At 46.1% G+C, this 26,334-nt stretch overlaps 1 protein-coding gene and 1 long non-coding RNA gene across 2 annotated transcripts in view; one reads left to right on the top strand and one right to left on the bottom strand.

Moving 5' to 3' along the window:
- The window catches only part of IL20RA (interleukin 20 receptor subunit alpha), a 37,848-nt gene extending 23,185 nt beyond the window's left edge, over nucleotides 1–14,663 (top strand). Inside the window, 6 exon segments of the mRNA XM_070557320.1 lie at nucleotides 4,079–4,257; nucleotides 5,483–5,658; nucleotides 6,215–6,359; nucleotides 10,229–10,368; nucleotides 12,301–12,351; nucleotides 12,353–14,663. Coding sequence (XP_070413421.1) covers nucleotides 4,079–4,257; nucleotides 5,483–5,658; nucleotides 6,215–6,359; nucleotides 10,229–10,368; nucleotides 12,301–12,351; nucleotides 12,353–13,135 — 1,474 coding nt within the window. The 3' untranslated portion in view covers nucleotides 13,136–14,663.
- Nucleotides 14,664–21,878: 7,215 nt separating this feature from the next.
- Nucleotides 21,879–25,945, bottom strand: LOC139073741 (uncharacterized). Its single transcript, XR_011522730.1, has 2 exons — nucleotides 25,636–25,945; nucleotides 21,879–22,710 (listed from the first exon to the last, which is right to left on the bottom strand). It is a non-coding gene; the product is annotated as an uncharacterized lncRNA (long non-coding RNA).
- Nucleotides 25,946–26,334: the final 389 nt, after the last annotated feature.

The raw sequence follows: 26,334 nt of genomic DNA, 5'->3' as shown, positions 1-26,334 counted from the left end.
CGTCGTGCCCCGAGACCATCTCAGTGCCAAACTAGGACCAAAGAGTGCTGGGGGATGCGGCTATCGAAGCCCCTTGAAAATGTTTGAACCTAAACAATAATAAACAAATCAGAAGGTGAGGAAAAACTGGAGGTGTACTGACTTTCACAGTAGGAAGCCATTAAATGTGATCTAAAATGGAAATATTTCATTTTGATAACTAAATTCTCAATATTTTTCATAAATCATTTTCTCAATGTAAAAGATCTTTTAGAACTATTATCTTTTGTGGTGATCAGACGTTTGAACTGCACCAGTTCCTTTGATTTCACATCAACTTCTTTTTCTATTAAAGTTCAAATCGAGTTAAATGTACCACTTTGACTAAAACCACAGGTACGGGATGATTTTGTTTTTGGCTATGTGTTCAGCTGTCTGATCCCTCTTCTGTGTATCTGTGAGCATAACAAGATGTCCAGCTGCGTGTGGACCAGACGTTTCAGGGTGATGGGTGTCAGGGTGATTTGTTTCTCTCTGATTATACTTTTCTGATTGTTTGAGTTAAGAAAAAACACGCGCCATATTTACAAAAAGAAGAATAATGTCGTTTTGGTCTTTGAAAAGAAAATTCTGACCCCTAACGACAGTGACAGACTTCAGCTGCTCCTCAGACTGACTTCATTTATCTAGAACCCTGTTCTCATTTCCGAGGACTTTCTCAGGAGCTGGTGTGTTAGGATAGCAGATGTCCCTCTGCGAAGAGAAACGGCTCCTGAGGTGCCTTGGCCTCCTCTTCCATTAGGTGGAGCAAAGAGCTTGCTCTGTCCTTCACGTTTCTGTGATTCAGGAAAGGATAAAAAAAAAAAAAAATAGGGAGAGTCGTCACTGCTCTATGAGAACAGATTATTTAGATTGTGCAACCTTCAAAAAAGAATATTGGGAAAGAAACTTGCCGTGCTGGAGTTCGTACATGCCCGTGCAAGTGGAAGGCGCACAGAACACAGGGCCACATCTCACGGACAGGGTCCATGCTGAGTGCCAAGTCAGACAGTCCGGGTCCATCAGCAGGCCGGAATCCAGCCGGGTAACCTCCGACAGCTTAGGTATTATACTTTTATACTTTTCAGTGAAGTTTGTTTCCAAGTAAATATGAAATTTTTTTTTATTACGTACATATGTACATATATTTATCATACAAAGGCATACTGGGTATTGAAAGTAACATATTTAAATTTATAAGAAAGAAAATCTAAATTAGTTGTAATCTTACCACCCAGACATACAAGAATACTTTTGTGAGTCTTCTGGTCTCTTTTTTCTATTTTCTTTTTTTGTTTGATTGCGGTAACATTGGATTACAACATTATATAGCTTTCAGATGTACATCGTAATATATTTTGAATTCTGTGTAGATTACATCATGTTCCCCACCCAAAGACTAATTATAGTCCATCCCCTCACATGTGCCTAAGCACCACTATTGCCCTCCCCCTCCCCTCTTCCCCTCTGGTAACCAGCAATCCAATCTCCATTGCTATGTGTTTGTTTGTCATTGCTTTTATCTTCTACTTATGAGTGAGATCGTATGGTATTTGACTTTCTCCCTCTGACTTACTTCACTCATCATACACCCTCAAGGTCCATCCATGTTGTCACAAATGGCTGGATTTCATCATTTCTTATGGCTGAGCAGTATTCCATTGTGTATATATACCACATCTTAAAAGATGAAATTTTGACAAAAGTTTAAATTATATCTGCCAAAAGAATTCAATGAAGAAAATACAGCGTTGCACTGAAAGCACAAGCTTTGGCTTTAGGGAAAAGTGGTTCCAATCCTGGATGTGCCTGTTACCAGTCATGTGACCAGGAGGGCTCCCTTAACCTCGCCAAGCCTCAGTTTCCTCATCTGTAAAATGGGATGAAAATAATGGCACATAAGTCTAAGGTCGTTATGATAATTAGATGAGATAAAACGTGCAAATCCTAAGCACCAGGCCCGGCACACAGTAGGCACTCCATGAATGTTTCCTGCCATCACCAGAAAACAATCAGACTTCTGAGGCCCCACATGACTCTTTGCTGTGCATCAGCATCACTACTAGAGTATTTGTTGACTGATTCATGTCTATCAGCTGGTCAGACTTGCAAAGCATTTTGTCCAGAATTTAGTAAAGAGCATTTTCTCCTTCATCAGCATCTGTCTCGGGAAGCAACCTGCCCTCGGCAGAGTAAGGAAGTTTGAGGAGGGAGAGTCACACAGGCAATGGCAATATTCTTCGAACCACAAGTCAAGACCTGTTGGTGGGCCATGAAGTCAATTTAGAGCGACGTAACGAGCATTATTTTTCATGGAAAGGATTGGAATGGCGTGGAGTGGATTGGATGGAAAACAACCGAAGACATGGCACGTAATAACGCTTAGGCATTATCCTGTAAAAGCTGTGTTCTAGTATGTTAGATATAGGGATGTTTGGGGGAGCTGGGTCACAATGTAAAATGTATTTCTTTCTGTGGCTCACAGTCAGAAAAAGTTTGAAAGCCCCTAGGCAGTGGTGACCACTAGGATGGTCAAGTTGGTTAACAAGATCGAACTCTGTTTCTAACGTCTTCTGGCAGGTGTGGCACTTACGAAACAGGAGTCTTTACTTTCAAGAATCTGTTGCCATATTCTGAGAAGGGAAGACACTCTCAAGCTTTGGCAACTCTTGAAAAAGTCATTTCCTTCTCAAGACACGCTGTCTCCCTGACTTTCGCGACGTCTGTTTTTCTGCTCCCTCTGTAGCTGCTGTTACTAAGGGCACTTTGTTTTCAACCTTGAAATCTCGATGCTTCTGAAGCCTATCTTAGGTTTTGCTTTGTCTGCGTGGATCATTTCATTCACGCCTGTGCCTTCAATGAGCAGTTTTATGCCACTGATTTCAAAATTGCTGCCTCCTTCTCACACTCTCTCCTGAGCCCCAGGGCCCACATCTTTTACACGCCTTGAGCTCAGCATGTCCCAAATGGAACTCATTATCTTTCCTTCTCTACCCCCATTCCCCCTTCCCAAACCCACTCCTCTTCGGTATTCCTTTCCTTGGTAAATGTTACCACTCTTCCACACGTTTGTCTCAGACAGAAAGACACGTCGTCCTCAATACCTTCATTTCCCTCATCTCTCACGTGCACTCGATCACCAAGTCCTGACTCCAAATATGTCTTCCTTTTGTCCTATCATTCATTCTACTGCCACCATCCTTGTCCAAGACTCCTGCACCTGCCCCCTGGATCCGCAGGAGCCTCTAACCTGCTCCCGGGGTGCCTCTCCTAACCCAGTCCGTCCTCCACGCTGCCACCAGAGTTAGCTTCCTGAAACCCAGCACACCTGCTCCCATCCCTTCAGCAGCCTCCTGGGTGACCCTGTCTCTTTACTGACTCACCAGATGTTGCTTAAACTCTCTGTACCTCAGTCTCTCCCACCTGAGAAGTGCTAAGAGTATTTCCCCCTCCCTATTTGCTATGGGTGTTGTGTTTTCATTAAAGGAGAGGGAAAATCGATATGAACATCCTAGTTCATATCATCATCATCATCCTCACTATCATTACTGAAAATAGAGATTCTGATACGCACTCCAACCTAGCGAATTTTCCCCAGAACACTTGATGGCAAGTCGCGTTTTACATTTTATGAGAATGTCAAGATAATTTTTCTTCCAAGAAAAAAAATGACTAATTTTTCTTAAAACAACCATCAAACTTACCCTAGTATGCTTGGTGGACTAAAAACTCACATGGACAATTACTGGAAGAATTGACCACAGAATATGTAAAATTTTTACTGTAGCCCAAGAATAATAATGAAATACATGCTTTCAAAATGTACCATCCACGTTATAATTCACAGAAAAGGTAATTACAGAAAGTCTGACTCATGTTCCTGACAGCTAATGAAAAAATTGCCAGCAGCAAAAGGAGCTTCCATTTTATTTCCATGACAGGCACTTCTGTTGTTCTCAAGAGGAGGCCCTAAGTTCCACTCAGTTTTGTTTCATGACTGGTTTTCTCCTGTTGTAAAGCAGAGGGCAGCTCATTATCAATTTAATTTCCTCCTCAGCAGATACGGGCAAAAGAAGTGGCTGAGTAAATCCGAATGCAGAAATATCCTCAGGACCTACTGCAACCTCTCTGCTGAAACCTCTGACTACGAACATCAGTATTACGCCAGAGTTAAGGCCGTTTGGGGAACGAATTGTTCCAAAGGGGCACAAACTGGACGATTCTATCCTTTTTTAGAAAGTAAGTAACAATTGTCTGTTAAACACGTATTAACATCAAGTTCATCCGACCTCTCCGTGTAACGGTCTCGGCCTCAGAGCCGCCCTCGCCAGGAGGCCAGGGGGCCGCGTGGTTCTGTCCTGCCCTGTACCCATCAGCTGGGGGAGTGGACAGCCTCGTGCCTCCCCCCAACTGGATCTTAGAGGCTCGTCTTCAGAGCGAAAGGTTTAGCCTAGTGATCTCTGAGATCTCTCCCAGATCTGAAACTGACACTAGATGTCAATATTATCAAATCTTGATTTTGTTTTATTATTCACTGGAGACTGTGCAATTTGGGGAACTGACAGATTTGTTTTTAAATGTTTTGGGTTTATAAACCATTGATATATGTCCACAAGATTGATTAAAGATTGTTCTGATCACCAAACAAAGGCTCGTCTTGCTATAAACTCGTTAGTAGGATGACATAATTTCTAGGTGAAGCTCAGAATTAAGGCAACAGCTCCCTGACATTTGCTTTTTAAATGTTTCCGTCCCCTGGTCTGTGGTCGACGCAGCCATGCAGGACCCACTCAGAGGGGCCATAAGGAAATTACAAGCTCTCCTCGGTCCTGGAGCTGGAGCCTTGTGCCATTCCCGGTGCCCTTCCAGGTCAGAAGTCAGCAAACTGTGCCCTCAGACCAAATGCAGCAAACTCCCCTTCCATTTTCCTAGAGGCCAAGAGCCATGAAAAGTTTTTAGATTTATGTAAATAATAGTTGCAACAGAGATCGCATGGCCTGCAGAGCCTAAAATGTTTACTGTCTTGACCTTTATGGTAAAACTCTGCTAACCTCTGTTCTAGATCATTCCAATCACGTCTCCGAAGGTCTTTAGCAGTTCATTTCTCCGTGTCTGATTTTTACCACTTACCAAATCATGTGAAGTTTATTTATCATCAACTTTTCAAGTCACGCGAGTGTTGTAGACACTTTCAATCGTATTTCCACCATCCAGCACTGTTTATCCCTGTGACTAGGAACTAAGCCATACAACACTTGCGTGTGCTGTTTGAACATTGTGTCAGGGCATGTGAAACAACTATTTCAAGATTAGGCATGACTTGGGCCCCTCTTGGAGCGTTCTGAGGCATCTCGAATAAGCGGGTGGGCTTCAGAGCGCTGACCCCAGTAGGATTGTACTGAAACTTTATCCAAGGTGATTTCTACGTCTGAACATGATAATTCCCTCTCCCCTCCCCTTTAAGCACGAATTGGCCCACCAGAGGTTGCTTTGACTACTGACAAGAAATCCATTTCTATTGTTCTGACGGCTCCAGAGAAGTGGAAGAAAGATCCAGAAGAAAGTTCTATTTCCATGCAACAAATCTATTCTAATCTGAAGTATCACGTGTCCATATATAACACTAAAGCAAATAAAATGGTAAGTCTGAAATGGAATGAATCCGTGTCGCTTTTCACAGCCAATACTGGAGCAAGCAGCCCTGATGTTTCCATTCTCTGCATGTGAACCTGGGAAGATGTGAAGTTGGAAAGAGATGCCGTCAGGACGCCGTTGAAGCTGATGTGTAGAAATTCAGAGAACTTCCTGCAGAGTTCCTTTACAGAAATGCTCTGTTAATGGGTGTGAGGTTGCTGTTGGGGTGTAGGGCGATCGTCCACCCCACTTTGGTGGAGAACTTTTACTTGCATGACATCTGTCAGTCACTCCCCAAGAAAGGAAAAAATGTTAGCAAGAACACAGGACAAAGCTGAATAAGAAATCCATCCTTGTGTTATTATTTAGAATTGTTCCAGTCCTGACCACACTCTGTGACCCAGAGGAAAGGGTATTTTAAAGCTGTTGCTGGAAAGAAAGCTTGTAGTGACAGTAAACGATTTAACGGTATCCCGGTCTCTTCTTTCCTCCTGGAGTCATTTGTCTGGGGTGGTGCTGGAAATCCTTGGCTCTAACTGCTGTTTGCAATTCCCTATCCTAGTGGTCCCAGTGTGTGACCAACCAGATGCTGGTGCTCAGCTGGCTGGAGCCAGACACTCTGTACTGTGTCCACATGGCGTCCTTCGTCCCGGGGCCTCCTCGTCTTGCTCAGCCCTCTGAGAAGCAGTGTGTCAGTACTTTGAAAGGTAAGCTTAAAAAGTCCCGGCTGGTCTGAGGAAGGAACTCGAATAAATCTGGAAGGAAGTATGGCAGTGTAGACAAGGTTTTGGCAGATTCGTGTCTACCAGAAACAGGTGGAGACAGAAACGACCATCACCAGGAATGCTCTGAGCGGCCTGGGACTCTGCCTGAGCTGGGCCAACGTCAGGGGTCTCTCACCCCACAGGGAACTCCCAGCTGCTGTCCCAGAGCGCGCTGCCAAGAAGCCTCCGCCTTGGAAAATAACAATTAGGAATTTGTACACACTTGTTTTTTCTTCTTTAAAATTATAATCCCTCTGCTCAGTAGAAGTCCTGTGGTCTTCATGAACATCAGACAATTTTATTGCTAGAAACAAAACATTATCCTAAAAATACTTTTTTAAAATTGTGTTAATATTGGTTTATAACATTACAGAAATTTCAGGTGTACGTTTTTGTATTTCAGCTTCTGTGTAGACTACATCACGTTCACCACTCAAGACTGATTACCATCCTTCACCATACACACGTGTGCCCCGTCACGGCTTTCTCCCTCTTCCCTCCCCACTTCCCCTGTGGTAACCACCAAGCCAATTCTTGTATCTATGTGTGTTGTTTTTATCTTCCACTTATGAGTGAAATCATGTATTTGTCTTTCTCTGACTTCTGTTGCTTAGCATAATACCCTCAAGGTCCATCCATGTTGTCTCAAAAGGGATGGTTTCATCCTTTTTATGGCTGAGCAGTATTTCATTGTGTGTGAATGGATCTATTCATCCATTGATGGGCACTTGGGCTGCTTCTAATCTTGGCTATTGTGAATAATGCTGTGATGAACATAGGGGTGCAGATACCTTTTTGAATTATTGATTTCAAGTTCTTTGGATAAATACCCAGCAGTGGAATAGCTGGATCGTATGGTAGTTCTATTCTTAATTTTTTGAGGAATCTCCATACTGTTTTCCATAGTGGCTCCCAGTTTGCACTCCCACCAGCAGTGTATGAGGTTCCCCTTCTCTCCACATCCTCTCCAACACTTGCTATTTCCTGTCTTCTCAGTGATAGCCGTTCTAACGGCATGAAGTGATATCTCGTAGTTTTGATTTGCATCTCCCTAATAATTAGTGATGTTCAACATCTTTTCATGTGCCTGTTGGCCATCTGTAAATCTTGTCCAGAAAAATGTCTGTTCAGATCTCTTACCCTTTGAAACAGAATCTTTCGTTCCCTTGGGAACACAAATTCCGGGCTCTGCAGGCAGTGTCCAGATGTTGCTCGCTGGGCCGTACGAGCTCTGGAATCCGCAGATCAGTAATTACCCCCTCCCTCCCACACTCGCTTCTCTCTCCTTCCTTTCATTTGTCTCCTTCTCGTGTCTTCTGAACGCGGCTGCTAGGGGTCTGTGGCTGAGAGTCTCATTCCTGTTAGGAGACAGTTAGGAGCCCGGCACTTGTTTAATGTTCTTCCCCAGAGTGAGAGGACCTTGAATTCAAAACCTGAAAGTTGCAAATAAATCCTCACATTTACCTTCACTGACCAGCTCTTCATCCGTGGCTCTTCGGCTCCTCTCCTCCGAATGTGCTGGCCGAGGGCAGGCGCACAGCCTCGGTTCCATCACCCGCCCTGGGAGGGGCGTGGGGACAGAACCCATTTTCCGCTTCCCTCACGCCTCCCACATCCCAACGTGAAACTGTCCCAGGCAATAAAAAGAGAATTCTGTGAGTACATATCCAGAGTCAAAAGCTCTCTTTCTGAATCTCAATCCTAATCACACCTTGCCCTTTCAAATGAAAGTTCTCTGCCAGATGTCAAATAAAACTAAAAGGCTACAAGCAAAAGGCAGAACAAAGCAGACTGAAGAAACCATTTTTGTATTTGGAAGAGTGCTCTGTGTACTAACAGCCTGATCAGTGGCCAAATGGTGGGAATGAATTTCCCGCGGAAACCATTAAGCGGTTGGCAGAGCTGAAGCAGCCGACGAGCAGATGACAGGAGCTGCAGCTGCAGGAGCCTGGCCACGCTCCACCTCAGGTGCTGCCCTTTCCACAGTAGCCCAGCTCTTCCATGGCTCCCGGCACCTGCCCAAGACACTGTCTGAGGGCCAACTCTTTCAAAAAATCACTTGCCTCTTTGGGGTCTATTTTTTGAAAGAACATTTCTGCTTCCCACAGTCCCTCAGTCCCAAAAACGCCGATACAGCTTATTGGTTTATGACAACAGACGTGCTGCGTACACTAAGTGACACCAGTCATGGTTGTGAGGGCTCTTTTTAATTAGGGCAGGTTCAGTCCAGAGGCCGGGGCTGTAGTGAGAGGACTGGACCGAGCTGGAGCCTGAAGTCGGGGCCGGGAACCCTCAGCGCCTGCAGCGTCTACACTGTGGTGTTGGCTCCTTTCCACACGAGGCCTGGTCACAGATGCGCTTGCAGGAGTCGTTGGGGGAGACGAGCCTGCGGTCGGACCCCCGAACCTGGACTTCTCCCCCGGCTGTTCTTGGCCACCCTCACTGTCCGTGGCACTTCTATTTCCAGTCTTTAACTAAGCAGTTAACGGGACAGTGACTTTGCCGCTTTCTCTTGGGCCTGGGCATCAAGAGAATCCGACGTCTGTGTGGTTAGAATGCTCCCGCGACACTCTTGCTGATTTTATTAGTCTGTAAGGAAAGTGCCCGAAATTTGTGCTAAGGCTGCTTCTTTCTCTCCTGCTGTGTTAGGGTTCTCCAGAGATCAGAACCAGTAAATACGTATTTTTCGCATCTATCTCCCTATCCATCGAGGTAGAGAGTGATTTCAAGAAGGTGGCTCACGTGATGGTAGGGGCAGCTAAGTTCACACCCTGCAGGGCAGGCCACGGGCTGGACCCAGGGAAGAGCTGATGTTGGGGTGCTGGTCTGAAGGCAGTCTGCTGGCAGAATTCTCTCTTCCTTAGAGTGGCCAGTCTTTTTTCTATTAAAGCCTTCAGCTGATTAGATGAGGCCCAGCCACATTAGAGAGTAATCTGCTTTATTCAAGTCTGCTAATTTAAATGCTAATTTCATCTAAAAAATGCCTTCTCAGAAACATCTAGAATAATGTTTGACCAAATATCTGGGTCCCATGGCCTAGCCAAATTGACAGATAAAATTAACCATCACAATTTCCAAGTAGCCCACAGGACTTAACAAGTATGAGTTGGTGGCACTGAGCCCTATGTATCAGCTACGCAGTCTGACCCATGGTGGGCCTGGGCCGCTCTCGTTAGACCTGGTCACCAGGTGTCCCCCTCCTCTGTGCACTCTTACTTGCCACGAAACTACAGCAGCAAGAGCTCGAAGGGAGTTACTGCCGTTCTCAGCACACACCAGCTCGGCCACCCCCCACACACGTCCCCACGCTCCAGACCCACCCAGACAGTCTGGCCGACCCACACGAGGAGGGTTCTGTTAGTCGCGTAGCAGGTGACACCTACATTCCGTCCTCTACTGAGTACGGAGAGACCGAGTCTGATGAGTGGGCTGGAAAGCGGGGCAGCATAATGGGATCTTCACAGCGGCTTTTGCTGTCTGGGTTGAAGTGCTGTGAGTTGCCTGAATGTCAGACACACTCACCTTCCAATAGAAGGACCAGCATGAATCTCACAGCCAGACGTGGAACGCTGGGCTATCTGCTGACTCGGTTGCTGGTGCATCCTTACTGGACCGGTTGAGATGAGTCCTTAGACCATCTACTGTCGGAGAGAGTAAGAATTCTGAAACCTTTCATAACAATTAGCTCAAGCTTGTCAATTTATAAACGAGGAAACTGAATTCCTAAACGTAGGGGACACTCCCAGAACCTCCTGACATGGCCAGTGTTCCCCCAGTCACAACTGTCTACGCCCCCTCGCCTTTTCTCACAGATCCAGCATCAGCGCTGAAGGTTAAAATCCTCTTCTGGTATGTTTTGCCTGCATCGGTTACCGTGTTGCTTTTTTCTGTGATGGGCTACTCCCTGTACAGATACACCCACGTCAGCAAAGAGAAACACCCAGCAAATCTGGTGAGCCCTCGGGTGGCAGGAGTCTGGACAGCAACACACGTCCAGGAGGATAGACACGGAGGCACTTCACGGGCAGAGTGGCTTAAAGTTAAAGAGTTGAATTAAAAAACTCTTCTGTATGAGATTAACTCAGTAACATAAGCAAAGACGAAGACTCCTTATCTTCGACAAAAATTCTATATGCAAGGACCAGATTAGACTAGGTCTTGGGTACACAGATGGATTAAGTCGTGATCTTTGCCCTCCCAGAGTTCAAGTCTAGCTGGGGGCTAGGATTTCAAAAGGACTCATGAAGGCTAAGATGAAAGCCAGCACTGGGGCCTCTGAGGGGGTGGGGCCGGGAGGGCGCGGGAGCCCCACTTGGATCAGGAGAAGCTTCACGCCTGGGCTTGGTCAGGAAAGGTGAGCAGGAGTCGGGGCAGCTGCTGCGGGCAGAGGAAGCAGCAGGATGAAGGTGGGCGGACCCTCGGGAAGCCACCTAGGGTTGCTAAACCGTGGGGTCCTGATGGGGAGCTGCAAAAGCCGGGACAGGAGTGTGGGAGGCAACGGCCGGGTGACCGAAGAATTGGGGTGTTATTCCAGGGAGCTCGGGCTTTATTCTGCTGGCAAAGAGAACTCTCTGTGGGGTCTTGAGCTGGGAGCAGTGTGGTGATGTTGTGCTTTAGATCCAGCTGGGGGGTGGTCTAAGACGACTTTAGGAGGAACGGGACCAGAAACAAGGAGAGTAGCGAGGAGACAGTGGCAGGAGTCCAGTGGAGAGAGAAAGGCAGTCTAAGAGGAGAGTGGGGACAAACACGTGGAATGGAGACACATGTAGGAAGAGAATGGCCAGGACTTAACCATCCACAGCAGGGAAAGGCAAGAAAGTAGACGGAGGAACAAACCTCACGCTCTGGACCACGTGCTGAGGCTTCCAAAGGGCTGAACCTATTTTAACAATAAAAATGATTTCTTTGGGAATTATTGAAACATATGTCCTTATGTACACCATGCACACGTATTCCTGTTAGTTTGACTTTAAAACGTTTCTCTTATTCTGCCTGCCTGTAGGTTTCAGAGTTAGTTTTCTGATGGCATATGGAGACCGCTCCTGGGAGGAAAATTCACAAGGGAATTGACCGCATGTGACTTTTTGAAACCAAAACTTTTGTAGAAGAATGAGGCTGCTTTGCATATTTTGCGATGCTAAATGAACTCACGGCTCAGGGCGGACAATGAGAATTGTAATCCACCTCGTCACTGGCAGCCTACACGGGCACCTTCCACGTGTCCCCAGCAAATTTAGTCTCTAATGAGTTTTCCCAACATGGTTTAGAGTTTCTCTATCTGCCGCAAATTGGCAGGTGGCTTTCCTTTTTAGGCCTTATTATCGCGTCATAGAATGGGGTGTAGGGGTGTGAGTACTCACACCCTCCTGTTCTCTCCCTTTCTACATCAGCTTTCGTGCCCATCCTCATTCATGTCCAGAGAACAGCCAGAAAGGGCTGGTAGCCCAGATGACCACAGCTTATTAACAAGGACGGAGTAAACTATAATCAACAAGGCAATTTAAAAACTCTCTCATGCTCAGTCCTCGCCACTCCTCTTGTGGCAGAAATTCTGATTTTACAGAATTAAAAACCGAGGCTTGAGAAATTAGATAACTCCCCTGAATTCCCTCAGCCAGCTAGAGGAGGGCAGTCAGAGCCGGGTCCCTGGACAATAAATGCCCCCGCGGGAGCCGCTTTTTACTGCCGTTTGCGTCTTGCGTGTCTGGGTCCCTGGCCTGCATGTGCAAGTTTTCTGTGTATTCCGAACATCACTTTCCCTTCCATGAGTGGGTAAGAATAGGTCTTTAAAACTAGCTGATGACAGTATAAATTCTACTTAACAGCTGTTTTTACTGTCTCTCTAAAGTGAAAAGGTAAAAGCTCTTCTCTTCTCTCTTTATAGATTTTGATTTATGGAAATGAATTTGACAAAAGATTCTTTGTGCCTGCTGAAAAAAATCGTGATTAACTTTATCACCCTCAGTGTTTTGGAGGATGCTAAAATTTCTCTTAAGGATGTACGTGTAATGGAAAAAAGCAATGATGCATCGGCCCTGAGAGAGCCCAGCGAGGACCGGGAGCCCCAGCAGGAGGAAGTGGAGGTGAAACACCTGGGGTACTCTTCCCACTTGATGGGCGTTCTCTGTGACTCTGAGGAAACCGCCAGGGGTACTTCCCTACCCCAGCAAGAGCCACTCGGCAGAACAACAGCCACAGATCCGGCAGTCGCTGAATATGAATACAGCCTAAGACCTGCTGACATCTGTGTGGGACCTGCAGACCAGGAGCTCAATTTGCAGGAGGAGGGGCCCCGACGAGGACAATTATTTGAGCGACAGGCAGCTTCAGCAGACGCAGGCCCACAAACACTGCTGTATTCATACGCCCCTCAGCTCAGAGACTTGGACCACCTGCCACAGGAGCACGTGGACAGGGAACAGGGGCCAGAGGAACAGCCGGCCACCACACTGGCCGACTGGGACCCTCGGACCGGCAGGCTATGTATACCTTCAATATCCAGCTTTGAACACGACCCAGAGGGACGTGAGCGCCCTGAGCACGGGGAGCTCCTGGAGGACGGCCTTTTGTCCAGACTCTATGCAGACCAGGCTCCAGACGGGCCACCAAAGGAAAGTGAGGCCTATCTCACGCAGTTCATGGAGGAGTGGGGGTTGTGCGTGCACGTGGAGGACTCACGCCCAGCTTCCCCCTGCAGATCCCTGTTACGAGGCTCCTGAGTGAGCACAGGAGTGCCGGGACCACAAAGGCCTGGGATGGCAGACATGAATCCGATTCTTCTGTGTCAGTGAGAACTCCTTCTTCTCTCTAGGCTCCAGCCCTGCTGTTGTTCTGCTTCCTGTGGGTGGTTGGTTCATGCATGTGGGTCTCTTAGAGCAACGGGGGACCTAGCGTGCAGGGCGGACCCATCGCTTTGTACCCAGCTAGTATCCAAAAATGTTTGCCAGGTTGGATGCAGAATTTATTCAGGTGGGTGTCCTATGGCCTCTCTGTTTATCATTTCCTGACAAGCACACTTCTGGAGAAGATACAATTTCTGCATGTTTACCCAGGGTATAGTGTACCATACTGTAAAACATTTCATGAGGACCGTTCCTTTTATAATTTTTAGAATTTGGTTTATTGCCAGAAAGATGAGATACTTAAAACATACAAATACTACCAAATGGTGGTAACTTGGTTACACTTAGGGACCCTGGCTCACTAGCTAATCCTGGCAGTCACGGGCAGAGGGAGCATGTCGGGCACAGGTTTTCTTGATATCACACACTTTGGGCTACTTGAAGTGGCCATATTAAGACTTTATGAGAAGTTCTGGAGTGTAAACATAAATTGTTATTAATATTTTGTTGTCAGAAAGTGTCCTCTCAATAGCTTAGTAGGGGACTAACCTGAAAGAAAGCGTCACATTTTATAATGAAATATTACATTTATTTCTGGAAATGTGTTTTTTAAAAAGATATTTACATCGTCTATAAAGTAGAACATGTTTAGCAGCATGAAACCTGTTACTAACATTAAATACTCTATTTGAGTGGGCGATGCCTCAAAGACTCCTTGGAATATGTGTGAATGAATATCCCTTATCCACATAATCTTAAAATTAATAGATAAACAAGGACTTACAATAGAAATAAGTTAAATTAATATGTAAGGGAGAGCGTATTAAAAATGTGACATAATTTACTGTGGGAACTGAAGTGCACCGTAAGACAACACCATCGAGTTAAATTCCGGTAACTGTTCTCTCCTTCACCGTTCACTTAAAAAATGAAATTGTACCATCACACTGCATTAAAATATGACAGAATCTATTAAGTTGAACCATATAAAATTGTTACTATTTGATGTTCTTGACCTGCAGAAACAGCAATTTCCTATGATTTACCTTCATGTGTGTTTGTTTTCATCATGAACTCATAAGCCATTGATGCTCTTTCAGGAAAACAGATGTCATCCGTATCTCCTTGTTTGTGTTTTTGGCACAGGCAGACATCCCTGGTAAGAGAGATGGATTCTGGAGTCATGGTCTTTTGAGATTGTCCACAAATCCAAACAGTTTCTGATCTAATGGTTTAATTTAGAGCATAATTCTATTAACCAGAGTGTTCTGTTCTTCTGAGTCTTTGTAGAAATGACTCTGCCAGTTTTGAAGAACAAATGTGTAATACTGACTGTGAAAGAAATTCGGAGGGGAAAGAATGAGTTGTTACTAAGAGCAAAGACAAAATAAAGTGACTGGTGGTAGTTTGGCTTATTCATTCCATTCACAGAATATTTACTGAGCACCTGCTGTGTCCCACAGTGTCCTCCCCCAGGAGAGGGGGACTGTCCCCAGGGTGGTTCTGAGGATGAAGAGCTGGAATACAGAAGGCACTCAGAGCGGAGCCCGGCACACAGCGAGTGCGGAGTGAGTGTTGGCACCATTCACTGCAGAGTGCGTGCCTAGCCCCAGAAGGAGAAGCCTTTTAGACAGATGAGTATTTTGCTTCAAAGGCAGAGTTTGCCTGCCTTTGTTTTTCTCACCTAAAAGTACAATAGTAATTTGCTTCCTACTTCATGCCTTCTGATTGAAACCCGTCAGTGGGTTCATAAAAGGGAATCTATTTCTGAGTTGCTTTCACATCTCTTGTCATTCCAAGCATGTCAGAGGGATTGAGCATTTTTTAAATGTTGTCGCTTCTCTACTTCGCAACATATATACATACACACTCACACATAACCAAACGTGAGCGTACGGTGGGTATCTCTTGTGGGGAACGAGAGCACGTTCTGAGGTGCTGCAGTGTATCTGTAGGGGTGACAGCCGCTGTGCCTCCTGCCACCTCTGTGGCCAGGGCATCCGCAGCTCTAAGAGTCGTGCTCTGGGACCCCCTCCAACCCCATCCCCAGGGCTGCGGTCCACGTGGAGCTGAGCAGCGGAGGTATCAGAACCTTTGACAGGCACCGTCATCCTCTCCCTGGCTGTTCGTCAGTTCTAGGATTTTACACACCTCTTCCACAGGAGGTAGGTTTTCCTCCTGAAAACATCTATTAGTGGCTCTATTTCCACACCCCATAAATTCTAAACAACTGGGTGAATGAAAATAACCCCCTACACACAAAGTGAGTGAAACCTAGTGCCACACCTTGCGATGGAAGGAAGTATGTGAAGAGGTACCCTTCTCCCTGAGCCTACAACATAGGCGAGGTCTGGTGCCCTGGGCCCAGCTCAACTCAAAGGCAATCAGTGCGGAGAAGAACTGCTTATGCAGCCCGGAGCACAGGTCTGCTCAGCCTGCGGAATCTAATGAGAACACCAAACAGGGCTCCATCCGCACGGGTCACTGCCCCCGGTCACCAGTCAAGCTCTTTCTGGGCCACACTTTACCATTCCCACATCTTGAGATGAATTTTTGCTAAATCGTCTTCGAAGAACTGTTTTTCTCTATTTCCTTTGTGATTCCCATATCATACCTTCCATAAATCTTCTATCCACAATTTTTTCAGACTTTGCTCAAAAGCGTGTGCCTATAATTGTTTAATGAATAGTGCTATAGTTGTGTACATGATAGTAGCTTCATTTTTCACTATAGAAGATAAATGTACACATATTCGTTGTAGAGTAACTAAAAATAAAGGGAAAAATGGAAATGACCTGAAAGACTCCCACCCAGGTTTAACCACACAAACATATTAGGGCAGAGAAATGATTCTTAGCTGAGGGTGAACTTGACACCCCCGGGGGGACATTTGGCAATGTCTGCAGACATTTTTGATTGTCACAACCCTGGGAGGGGGTGGCTGGCGTCCAGTGGGGAGAGGCCAGGAAAGCTGTTAACTGTCCCGAGATGAGCAGGGTAGCACCCATAACAAAGAGTTATGGCCCGAAATGTCAATGGTACCGACACTGATAAACGTTACATCAAAAGCAACCTAGAGTTGGAGTTTTTAAGAGCCAAGTGCTGTGTGTTCTTTAAAGATAATTGAACCCCTCCCAAATGTTGCTTCCTGAAAATCACTGCCTCTGCAGAGAGGCTGGGGGGCTGTTGGTGGTCGTCTATCTTCCTTTGAGAGGTGGGACGCCCCTGGGCTTCCCTGCTGTGAGCTCCCCTCTTGAAGTCTCTGGGATCTTCAGCGACGGGTGTGTGAAGGCAGCCTTGGCGGTCACTGCACATCCTGCATAAACCTTCGTGTCCATCACTCACCTTCCTGCCGACTCCTCTGCCTGTGGCGGCTGCCACGTTTCTTTGGTACGTGAGTAGTTTCCATCTGTAACAAGTTTTCCAGCTGGTTTTCCTTTCTGAAAGGGATGCTGGGTTAAGGTTCTGAAAACACTGCTGCAACCAAGGCTCCTTCAGGAGGGTGAGGGTTGGTGTGTCGTGTTCTGTTCATGCCGGTTGTCGGAGGCTCCTTCTGTCCTCGGGAAAGGCTGTCTGTTCATGTGTTTCCCTAAAACTCTGCCTCTGGCACTTTGCTAAGCTTGAAAGTGCATGAGGTATTCGCTCCCTTACTTCCTCAACAGATTTCCTTCGATTTCTCAGTCTGTCCTTCTCTGGATCCAGGGGTCCTTGCAGGCCCCCCATCAATTCAGAAGATGGACATATGGCTCACACTTATGTTTTCATGCCCAGCCCGCTGAGAGGATGAACACTGTTGGGGATGAAGGCCACCGCCATTTGCCTGCCCCTGGAACTGACTTCTGTGGGACACAGGAATTAGCCACTGCTCTTAAATGTCTCATAGAGTTAAGAGAGTTTACATAGGATTCTTTCTTCTCGTGAAGTGCCCACTTCCCCAACCTGAAATTGACTTGAAATGCAGATACTTCAGAATATTTGATGTGAGGGGGGGAAAAAACAATGGGAATTTTCATCCCAATGCCCGAAAGGAAGCATAGGATATTGGATCTGTATTAAATCTGTTGGCTTTGTGCTTTTAAAAGAACTTGGGATATTTGACTAACAGAAGGACATATGGACAAATGAAAATAAGCCTTAGAATTTTTCAAATTGTCTGAGTGATCGATTAGCAGAAGAAGGATCATTGTGGTGTCCTGACTGGACATATGGACCCCAAAGCTAAGACACTTGGTTCAATGTCCAGCACTGTCACTTCTTAGGCTGTCACCTTAGAAAAGTCACTGAACCTCTTTGGGCCAAATTTGCTCACCCATGAAATGGGATAATAACTGCGCCTACCTCGCAGGGTGTGGGAGGTTGAAAGGAATTAGTGCCTCTCAAGTGCTTAGAAGAGCGCCTGACAGGAGATACATGCTCAATAAATGTCAGTGGCAACAAAATCACAGGTGGCATAGACGAGAATTTTCACGGACGCATTATTCATTAAAAAAACCTTGAAAGAACACTAATGTTTATCAGCAGGAGAAAACTGTGACAATGAATGAACTACGCCTTCCATGGCAACGTGGATGAATCCCAAGACAGGTTGAGCAGAAAGGGAGATTCCTAAAAGAATATACAAAGGATATTTCCATTTATATAAAGTCCTAAAACATATGAAATTAAGCACTATTCGTATACTGGTATGAATGGATATGGTATGAATCATATATGGGTGAAACCATAAAGAAAAGAGAGGGAGTGATTAACAGGAAGTTGAGGATCGTGGTTCCCCCGTGGTCTGAGGGGATGGGAGCAGGTGGAGCTCCCTGGGGCTTCAGAGGAGCTGTTCCCCAACTATGGCAGAAGCAGGATGCTCTTTGGATGGTTCCTCTTTAAACTGAGCATGTTTATTACACATGCCCTAGCACATGTATATTTAACTGAGAAAAACAACAGTGGAACCCCAAAGGCCTGAATTTCGTGTTATTCTCACAGGTTCCATTATCACTGTCAGCTTTGCCCCACTGGTCAAGGCATCTGGAGTTATGAGAGCTGACAGGCATTTTCCCTTGGAAGTCAGAAGCAAATCTATTTAGGGTTATATTCTGTTTACAAAGCTTCTTAGGTTCCAAAGTTTCGATTATGTCTAAAATTCTGAACAGGAAAGAACTATTGATGGGTTGGTTAGCTGGGTTTCCACGGCGAAAGGCATGTTCTGGACATCTTGGCCTTGCTGAGAAGTGCGGATGTTCAAAGAGCGAATGCCTGAGCCCCGGCAGGAGACAAGGGGACACGGGATGCGCACGAGCTTCTGCAATGCAAGCACCTTCTCCTACTCACGGGCACCGAGGAGTTAATAAGTAATCAGACATCAGGCAGGCAGGCCCCCCGACCAAACTGCATAGTGCGGACAAATCCGTCCTCATGCAGCAGCCAATAGCTGATCTCCAAGGAAGGAGTAGGGTCTTAAGTGCCCGGCCTTTACACTTCAGCTAACTGTTCCCCTCATAATAAGCTTGCCGTGGTTACCAATGCATTTTGTAGTGACCATTAGCAAATAGATGTCTTTGCTTTTCCTAAGTCTCATATTTCCTGCCAGTTTGTTGCCACCAGCTTCCAAAATGAAGGATTTGTGAAATGACAGATTTAAACAACACTTTCAGGTGGAAACACCTTTAATCCAGGCATAGTGATGGACTTCAAACATTTAACTTTACCCCCGAAAACAGCATTAACAGAAGCATAATTAGGACATTTGCTAATATTTCTTCTTAGCAGCCCACATCATCTGAGACCTGAGTCTCGGAAATCTGCTGTCTACATTCATTCTGAGCATCACAGTTTAACAAAGGCTTTAACCAACCAGAAAACGTCTGAGAGAGGAGCTGACAGCCAGGACACAGGACGTGTGGAGGGAATCCAGGATTTAGGGAAGTCCTGATAGCCGCCATATGCAAAGGCCTGCCTATGAATGAGGACACTCACATGCGTTTGTTGCTTCAGAGAATGGAATTAGGACTCATATTTGGGAGTTGCTAGAAGGCAGAGCTCAGTCCCAAGCAAGGAGGGGCTTTCTATATTAGCTGGCAGCTCTGCATTCTTAACTCCATGAGGTACTGAGTTCCCTGTCATAGGGAGGGTTCAAGTCCAGGCTGGTTTCTGCTGAGCCTTTTGCAGAGAGGATTCCTCCCTGCGGCTGGGGTTGGAATAGATGGTCTTGAAGACATTTCTACCTCAAAATGTCTAGTATGAAAAAACAGTATTTGGAATCCTCTTTATTTCTCCCTTTTTTTTCTTTTTTCTTCCAGGCAGTTCACTAGCCAGTAACTCACGCTCTGGTTGTCATAAATTGCCATGGGCCTGCCCTTTGCGGGTGGCTAAGGGGAGCCGAGTAGTGCCTCTCCTTAAATGTGACACACAGGAGCTTAGAAATTCCCCCCTGAGGCACTCGCCCCCGACAGGCACTTCAGAGCTCTCACCCTGCCAGAAAATGAGTCTGCGTCGTCTAGAAATGGCATCTTTCTTTCATTTCCCCTTCTCGCTACTATCCTGCTTTAAGAAAGTCCCTTTTATTATTGTTTCTCCTTAATGAAGTTTTGGGGTTGTCAGACTGGGAATACTGCTCGCAAACAAGGCTCAGAAGGCATCCTGTTTCCATCAACCCCCTTCTGACTGCTGGACCAGACTGGACATCACCAGACAGCCACAGTCACAGAGGTACAGACACAGGATGGAGTGAGAGCAGCTGGCATTGTGAAAACTGCCTATATCACCCCCAATCTGAATAAATACTGTCTGTTCTCATCCCAGTTTTCCAGACCACCCTGGGGCAGCTACCCCTGGAATGGAGATGTCTCTGCAGGACATATCAGAGTGAGCTGTGAAATATAATTCATTACTTACTGCACTCAAGGTCTCGGTACGCCTAAGTCTAAAAATCGTAAAAAGTCTAAAAGTCTAAAAAATAAGCTTTTCAACAGTAGAAAAAGTGAAAATGGAGTGAAGGAGGGGAGAGAAGAGGGACGGCCTCATATTCCTCCTATTGGCAGTGGGCAGCCCTGGCCAAACATGAACTAACAAACACACCGAGAAACACGGGCGAAGACACGGGCATTCACGTGCAAACTGTGCTTCATGGGGAAGGAATGGGAATGACTCTAAAAACATTCTCATATGTAATCTATTCCAGAATCTTCTAAAATGTAAACTCCATGAGGGCAGGGGTTTTGTCTTCTTTTTTTTCACTAATAGGTTCCCAGCACCTGAAACTTTGTCTATCATATAGTAGTTGCTCAATAAACATTTGCTGATGGAATGTATCAATACATGAATCTTAAGAATTATATGAATTGGTGCCCAGAAATAGACCCACACAAACAAAGTTAACTGACCTTTGATCACGGCACAAAGGCTATTCAGTGGTGAAAGGATAATGTATTCGGCAAATGGCGTTGAACGGTTGGACATCCGTATGCAAAAAAAAAAAAAAAAAATCATTCTAGACAAAGACCTTCCACCTTTCACAAAAATTAACTCAAAATGGATCTTGGACCTAAATTTAAAATGTAAAACTATGAAACTTCCAGAAGAAAACACAGAGTCAAATAGGTGACCTTGGGTTTGGCAGTGTTTAGTTACAACACCAGAAGCACCATCAGAAAGGGGTTCTTGACCGAGGGAAGGCCACGCACATGCTGAGTCTCTGAGATGTACCTGCGCTTGCTCTTTGAGAGGAGGTCAGAAAGAAGACAGCTGGGCGTAGTGAGCCAGCAGGAGCCCGGAAGACGATGAAGGCAGGGGGCGGGTAAAGACCAGGAGCCTTGTGACAGCTGTAAGGCATTTGGGTTACACTTTAGTGACAATGGGAAGCCACTAGAGAGTTTTATGCAGGAGACTATCATTTGATGCCATCAATAAATGTCAGTTGACTCTAAATTTGGACGACTGTGTGATGGTGGATAGTGGGCGCCTTCACTTTACAAAAGAGAACACACCAGAAGAAAATGAGTTGTTTTGGTTTGTTTGGGGGGGATTGTGTTGCTTTTGCTTTTTATTTTTGTATTTGTTTCTGTTTTGCTGGGAGTTTGGAATAAAGCATGACTTTAGTCTGGGGACTACTGGCTTTGAGATACCTGCACGTGTGGAGATGCCAAGGTGGTGGTTGGGAATATATGTCCAGGGATTGAGGGAAAGGATACAACTCAAGAGTTAACTGTCCTCATAAATTAGAATCAGAGGGAGAATCAGCTCAGGGAGAGCGTGGGCTACAGCAGAGGGAAGCCACGGACGGAATCCCGGGAAATTCAGACGCTGAAGGAGAGGACAAAGGAACAACGCTGAGAGGGAGGAGGGAACGGGGAAATGACAAATATAACTTTAACCAAGCCCCATCTAACCTCTAGAAAAGGAATAGGAGACCCCAAGTGAGAAATTTCTGGAGATATAACTGAAAGGAAGACTCGAGGTCAAAGGAACTAATGTGAAGAATCCGGTAGAGGCAACACCATCTCCTGTGTCAGCAAAGCCAGGTCCCATGGAAGAGGGGCCGCCTGAGGCCGTGGGCAGAGCTACAGTCAAAAAGAAATTAGGTTCCAGAAAATTGATCCTACAAAAATACTTGAGCAAATGCACAAGAATGTAACTATAAGATGTTCATCACTGCATTTACCATAATAAAGATTTTTAAATAATTCAAATCTTTAACAATAAAAGATAAATTAATATTGTTACATCCATACAAGGCAAAATTAGGCAGCTATAAGAATAAAGGAACATGTTCATGTTATGTTAGGCAGGAAAATATTAAAAAGTGACAAAATGCATCACATTTTTATAAAGATACATGTACACTTTTACCAATACATATTTATAAATTATACACATAAATGCATAGTTTTTCTTTCTGCTCACATTTTCTGATCTCGTCATGGACATGTATTACTTTGACATTTTAAAAAGAATGATGCAGAAGTTCTCTTATGAGCACATTTACTCTCTGTGATGGGCACAGCCTCAGCAGAAGGGCCTCTGGGCTACTGCGTTTTTAAAGACCACAGCCTCGCAGAAAAAGTACTTAGGATGGAGTGGTGAGAATTAAATGAATGGTGTCTTTCCTATAGTGTTCTAAGCACGACACAGTGTACAAGCTCAGACGGCAACGTTCAAAAATGTATTTGAAGTTAGGAAGTAACACCAGATGAACACAGCGGCAGGTGGACAGTGCGGTGAGATGCGCATCGGGCTGGAATTAGGAAGCAGCAGTGTCTACGACCGCAGGAGTAATGACAGCTCTTCAACCCGGCCACAGGGGGCACACAGCCTTGTGAACCTTGACACTTTCACTTCAAATCTTTAAAAGAACCAGAGTAAACTCTGGACTTGTCAGTCGGGTGCGTTTTCTGAATGTCCTAATACCGCTCAATGTAGAACATGTGCTCACTGACGGAAGCCGTGTTTGGTTGGTATAGAATCTGAAAAACAAATACACAGTGCTATAAGCAGATGCCTAACCTTCAGTAAGTCTGCCTTTTATTTATTTTATTTATTTATTTTTTTAATTAAGATTATGATAGATTACAACCTTGTGAGATTTCAGTTGTACATTATTGTTAGCAATGTTGTGGGCACACCACTTCACCCTTTGTGCCCTCCCCCCACCCCCCCTTTTCCCTGGTAACCACCGATCGGTTCTCCATGTCTATATGTTAACTTCCACCTATCAGTGGGGTCATATAGAGTTCGTCTTTCTCTGTCTGGCTTATTTCGCTTAACATAATACCCTCAAGGTCCATCCATGTTGATGCGAATGGAACAATTTGGTCCTTTTTTATGGCTGAGTAGTATTCCATTGTGTATATATGCCATATCTTCTTTATCCAGTCGTCAGTTTCTGGGCACTTAGGTTGGTTCCACGTCTTGGCTATTGTAAATAATGCTGCGATGAACATAGGGGTGCATGGGACTCTTGGGATTGCTGATTTCAGATTCTTAGGATAGATACCCAGTAGTGGGATGGCTCGGTCATAGGGTATTTCTATTTAAGTCTGCCTTCTAAATACCATTTGAGGTAGGGGGTAGGTAGGATAGAAAAGAACTATTATTAAAGTTTCAAAGTTTACAAGGATTTAGCAAAGACCCTGCATATCTGATGGGGGGTTGGTGAACATAAACACCTCTGTGTCACGTCTGTGTCATGGAAAGTATAGGAGGCAGTGCCTAAGAATTCAATTTTGAAATCCTCAGCAAAATTTTAGAAGAGCCCAGAATTTATCTCAGAATGCATAAACTGAGTGTGTCTTTGACAGCGAAGGCTCCTGGGTTTTGTTCAGATGGTGCCCTCGGTTCCTGGGCCGCCCAAGGAGCCTTTGCATCCGTGGCAGATGGTCTCCCCTCTGCCTGCTTGAGTCCCTCGCTGCTCTCAGGGTCCCAATTCCGAGAAGTCGGAGCTGGGGACGCCCACTGAGGGAGGGGGAGAAGCGTGAGCACATGCAGCCTCTGCATCTGCCCCTCCGCTCCAGCCCCGGACCAGCCTCCAGGGAGGTGGGTGGTGCAGTGCAGGGAAGGGGTGGAGGGAGGCAGCTCGGGCAATTATGTCTTCCTTGAGCTGCCACAGGCAAAGCCACTGACATTTATATCCAAAAATGGCTCGTTCTGATGCCACAGTCTTCCCAGAGGAGAGTGTGTCATGTCTTCATCGTCCTCCCCCAAGGGCAGGGAGCCGTGCTGCACAGGAGATGGCATTATCAGTGGCCTGCCTTGCTTTCAGAAATGGAATAGGGTTAGTCACTGTGCCCAGTGCTGCCCACCCGCATCCTGCCCCCTTACACCCCCTGTGCCTGCCTAGCTTAGGCCACGCCTGCTCCCAGGGTCCACTGGCGGCTGACCAAGTCTTCTCACAGCCTCATGGCCCCTGGCTGGGGGTGCAAGTCCAGGGAGAGGTGATGAGCGCCCCGCCCCTCCACGGCCTCCCTCTGCCCCCAGGAGCTAGTCTGTGCACCCCTTCCTTGGTGCCCCCTGCAGCTAAATGCTTCCAGGAGGATCTCCCTTCACAGAGGTGGCTGACATAGGGATGGCCCCCCTCAGGGTCGGCTCTCTAGGCAACTAGCCAGCAACAGTTACTGAACAACGTTCAGGTTCGCAGAAAGTCACAGCTCCTTCAGGAGGAAGGAAGGAAGAACAAGGCTCCTCCGACCGCGAGATATAACCTGGACCAAGAACACAGAACACTCATCGCCTTGCAGCAAAATGTCATCGAACCGGAGGCTTTGTAGTGACAGAACCTGCCATTGGAGCTCACGGACTCGGCAGTCTATGTGCTGGGACAAACACTCTTGGGGGTGCTTGTGGACGTTGGTTTTCCTTGTGTGATTTGATTCTTGTTTTATTTTGTTTTTGCTCCTGCTTCAAAGCCAACTGAGACTACAGAGCTCATGTCAACCATACTCACAGCTATTTCATAAAGGATAAAAAATTCTTTTTCTCAGACTTAGCTTTCAAAATTAAACATTCAAATGAAAATATAGCATTGCTCTGGTAGATGTCAGTGATTAAAATCACGAAAACAGTCCTTTTCAGAGAAGCTTCATAATGCATCTAGACCGTTTTTTCCCTTCGTCCAACCCTGACCCAATTCTGAGCTTCTGTTTTAAGCGCAACTAATTGTTGACAAGTTGCCTCGCAGGAATGAGCTTCTTTTCTGAAAAGAAACCCCTGAGGAACTTCCTAGGGGGGAGGAAGCTTTCAGGGGCATTTTGCCCCCTGAGGTCGGCTCCCTGAGGCCTCTTTTCATTTAGGGAAGGACAGCCCTCTCCTGCGCACCCGTCCCTGGACCCGGAAGCATGCAGAGTGCCTGTGGGGACACAGGGCCACCCCTGCTGCCCTCAAGCGCCACTGCCCGCCTCCCTCCACACCCCACAGCGTCAGGGAGCACACTGGGGTCTGCGACTTTTGTCAAAGCTGCCGGAACCCTGAGGAGATGCAAAGGCTGCTTGCCAGGGCCTCCAGAAGATCTGATCCAAGAGGACAACAGGGACTTTTCAACTCTCTCAGGAAAAATTCTGTTTGAAAGAGAAATATGTCTGGAGCCATGGCCATCTGCTCAAGGACAAAAGACATCTATAAACTTCCTTAGTCTCATCTTACTCCCTAAAGGGAGATGACTAGAAAAGGTCAAAGTGACTTTAATTGGTTTCTCTAAGTCAAATAAATAGATTATTATTAAGGATCCATCGCATTTGGGGAGTGAGGACACCAGGATAAATGACGCAGGCCCTGCCCTCAAGGCACTTACAGGGGCTTCTCTGCGTCCTTCCATTTAGAACAAGGTGTTTATTCCCCACCCCCCCACCTCCCCTACAGAGACAATCACTACTAAACCGATTTCACACTGGTCTGACCTTTCGTCAGTGATTCCCAAGTCTTCATTTGAAATGTCAGCTGGACTAAGGCAAAGCCCTCTGGAGAGACTGGAGCCTCTAACTGATTCTTCACACCAACCAGGATCTGAGAGCCATCCTTGACTTCTCCTTCTCCCCTCGCCTCCAGTCAGTCATGCTGGACCGGAAATTCCACCTCCTCAGTCTTTCGAGTTGTCCCCTTATCTCGTTTCCACTGCTCCATCCGCCTCAGCTGCAGCGTTTCAGTGCTCCTGGCGCATTGTCCTGGCTTCAGTCTCATGTAGCACTTAGCCACTCTCCACGCTGTCTCATGACTGCCTTTTATTTGTTCAGTTTTATGGGAGATTTCAAGCCCTGGGGGCAGGCACTGAGCCTCTAACGTCTAGATCCTGAGCACGGAGCGTGGTGAAGGGCAGGCGTTCAGCCCTGTTCACTAAATGTATTCAGGGTGGGAACCAGATACATGTGAGCACTGAGTGTCTGCAAAGCACATTTCCTCCCCTTGAGCTTCCTCTCTGACATCGATAATCCCTTTGCACATTTTAGCCGCATTTCTGCTTTTTATTCATTTATTTCCACTACCCAAATAAACTGTTGGTTTTCATCTGCTGTGGGCTGCAAAGCAGATAATCAAAGCTATTCGGTTGCAAGGGTGGGTAGGCTCTGCCTGGGTCCCTCTTCCACGATTAAAGCAAATGG

The sequence above is a fragment of the Equus przewalskii genome, chromosome 9 (assembly GCF_037783145.1).
Source record: "Equus przewalskii isolate Varuska chromosome 9, EquPr2, whole genome shotgun sequence".
Classification (NCBI taxonomy): Eukaryota; Metazoa; Chordata; class Mammalia; order Perissodactyla; family Equidae; genus Equus; species Equus przewalskii.
The sequence above is the reverse complement of the archived record's forward strand: the minus strand, read 5'-3'. Positions and strand labels throughout refer to the sequence as shown.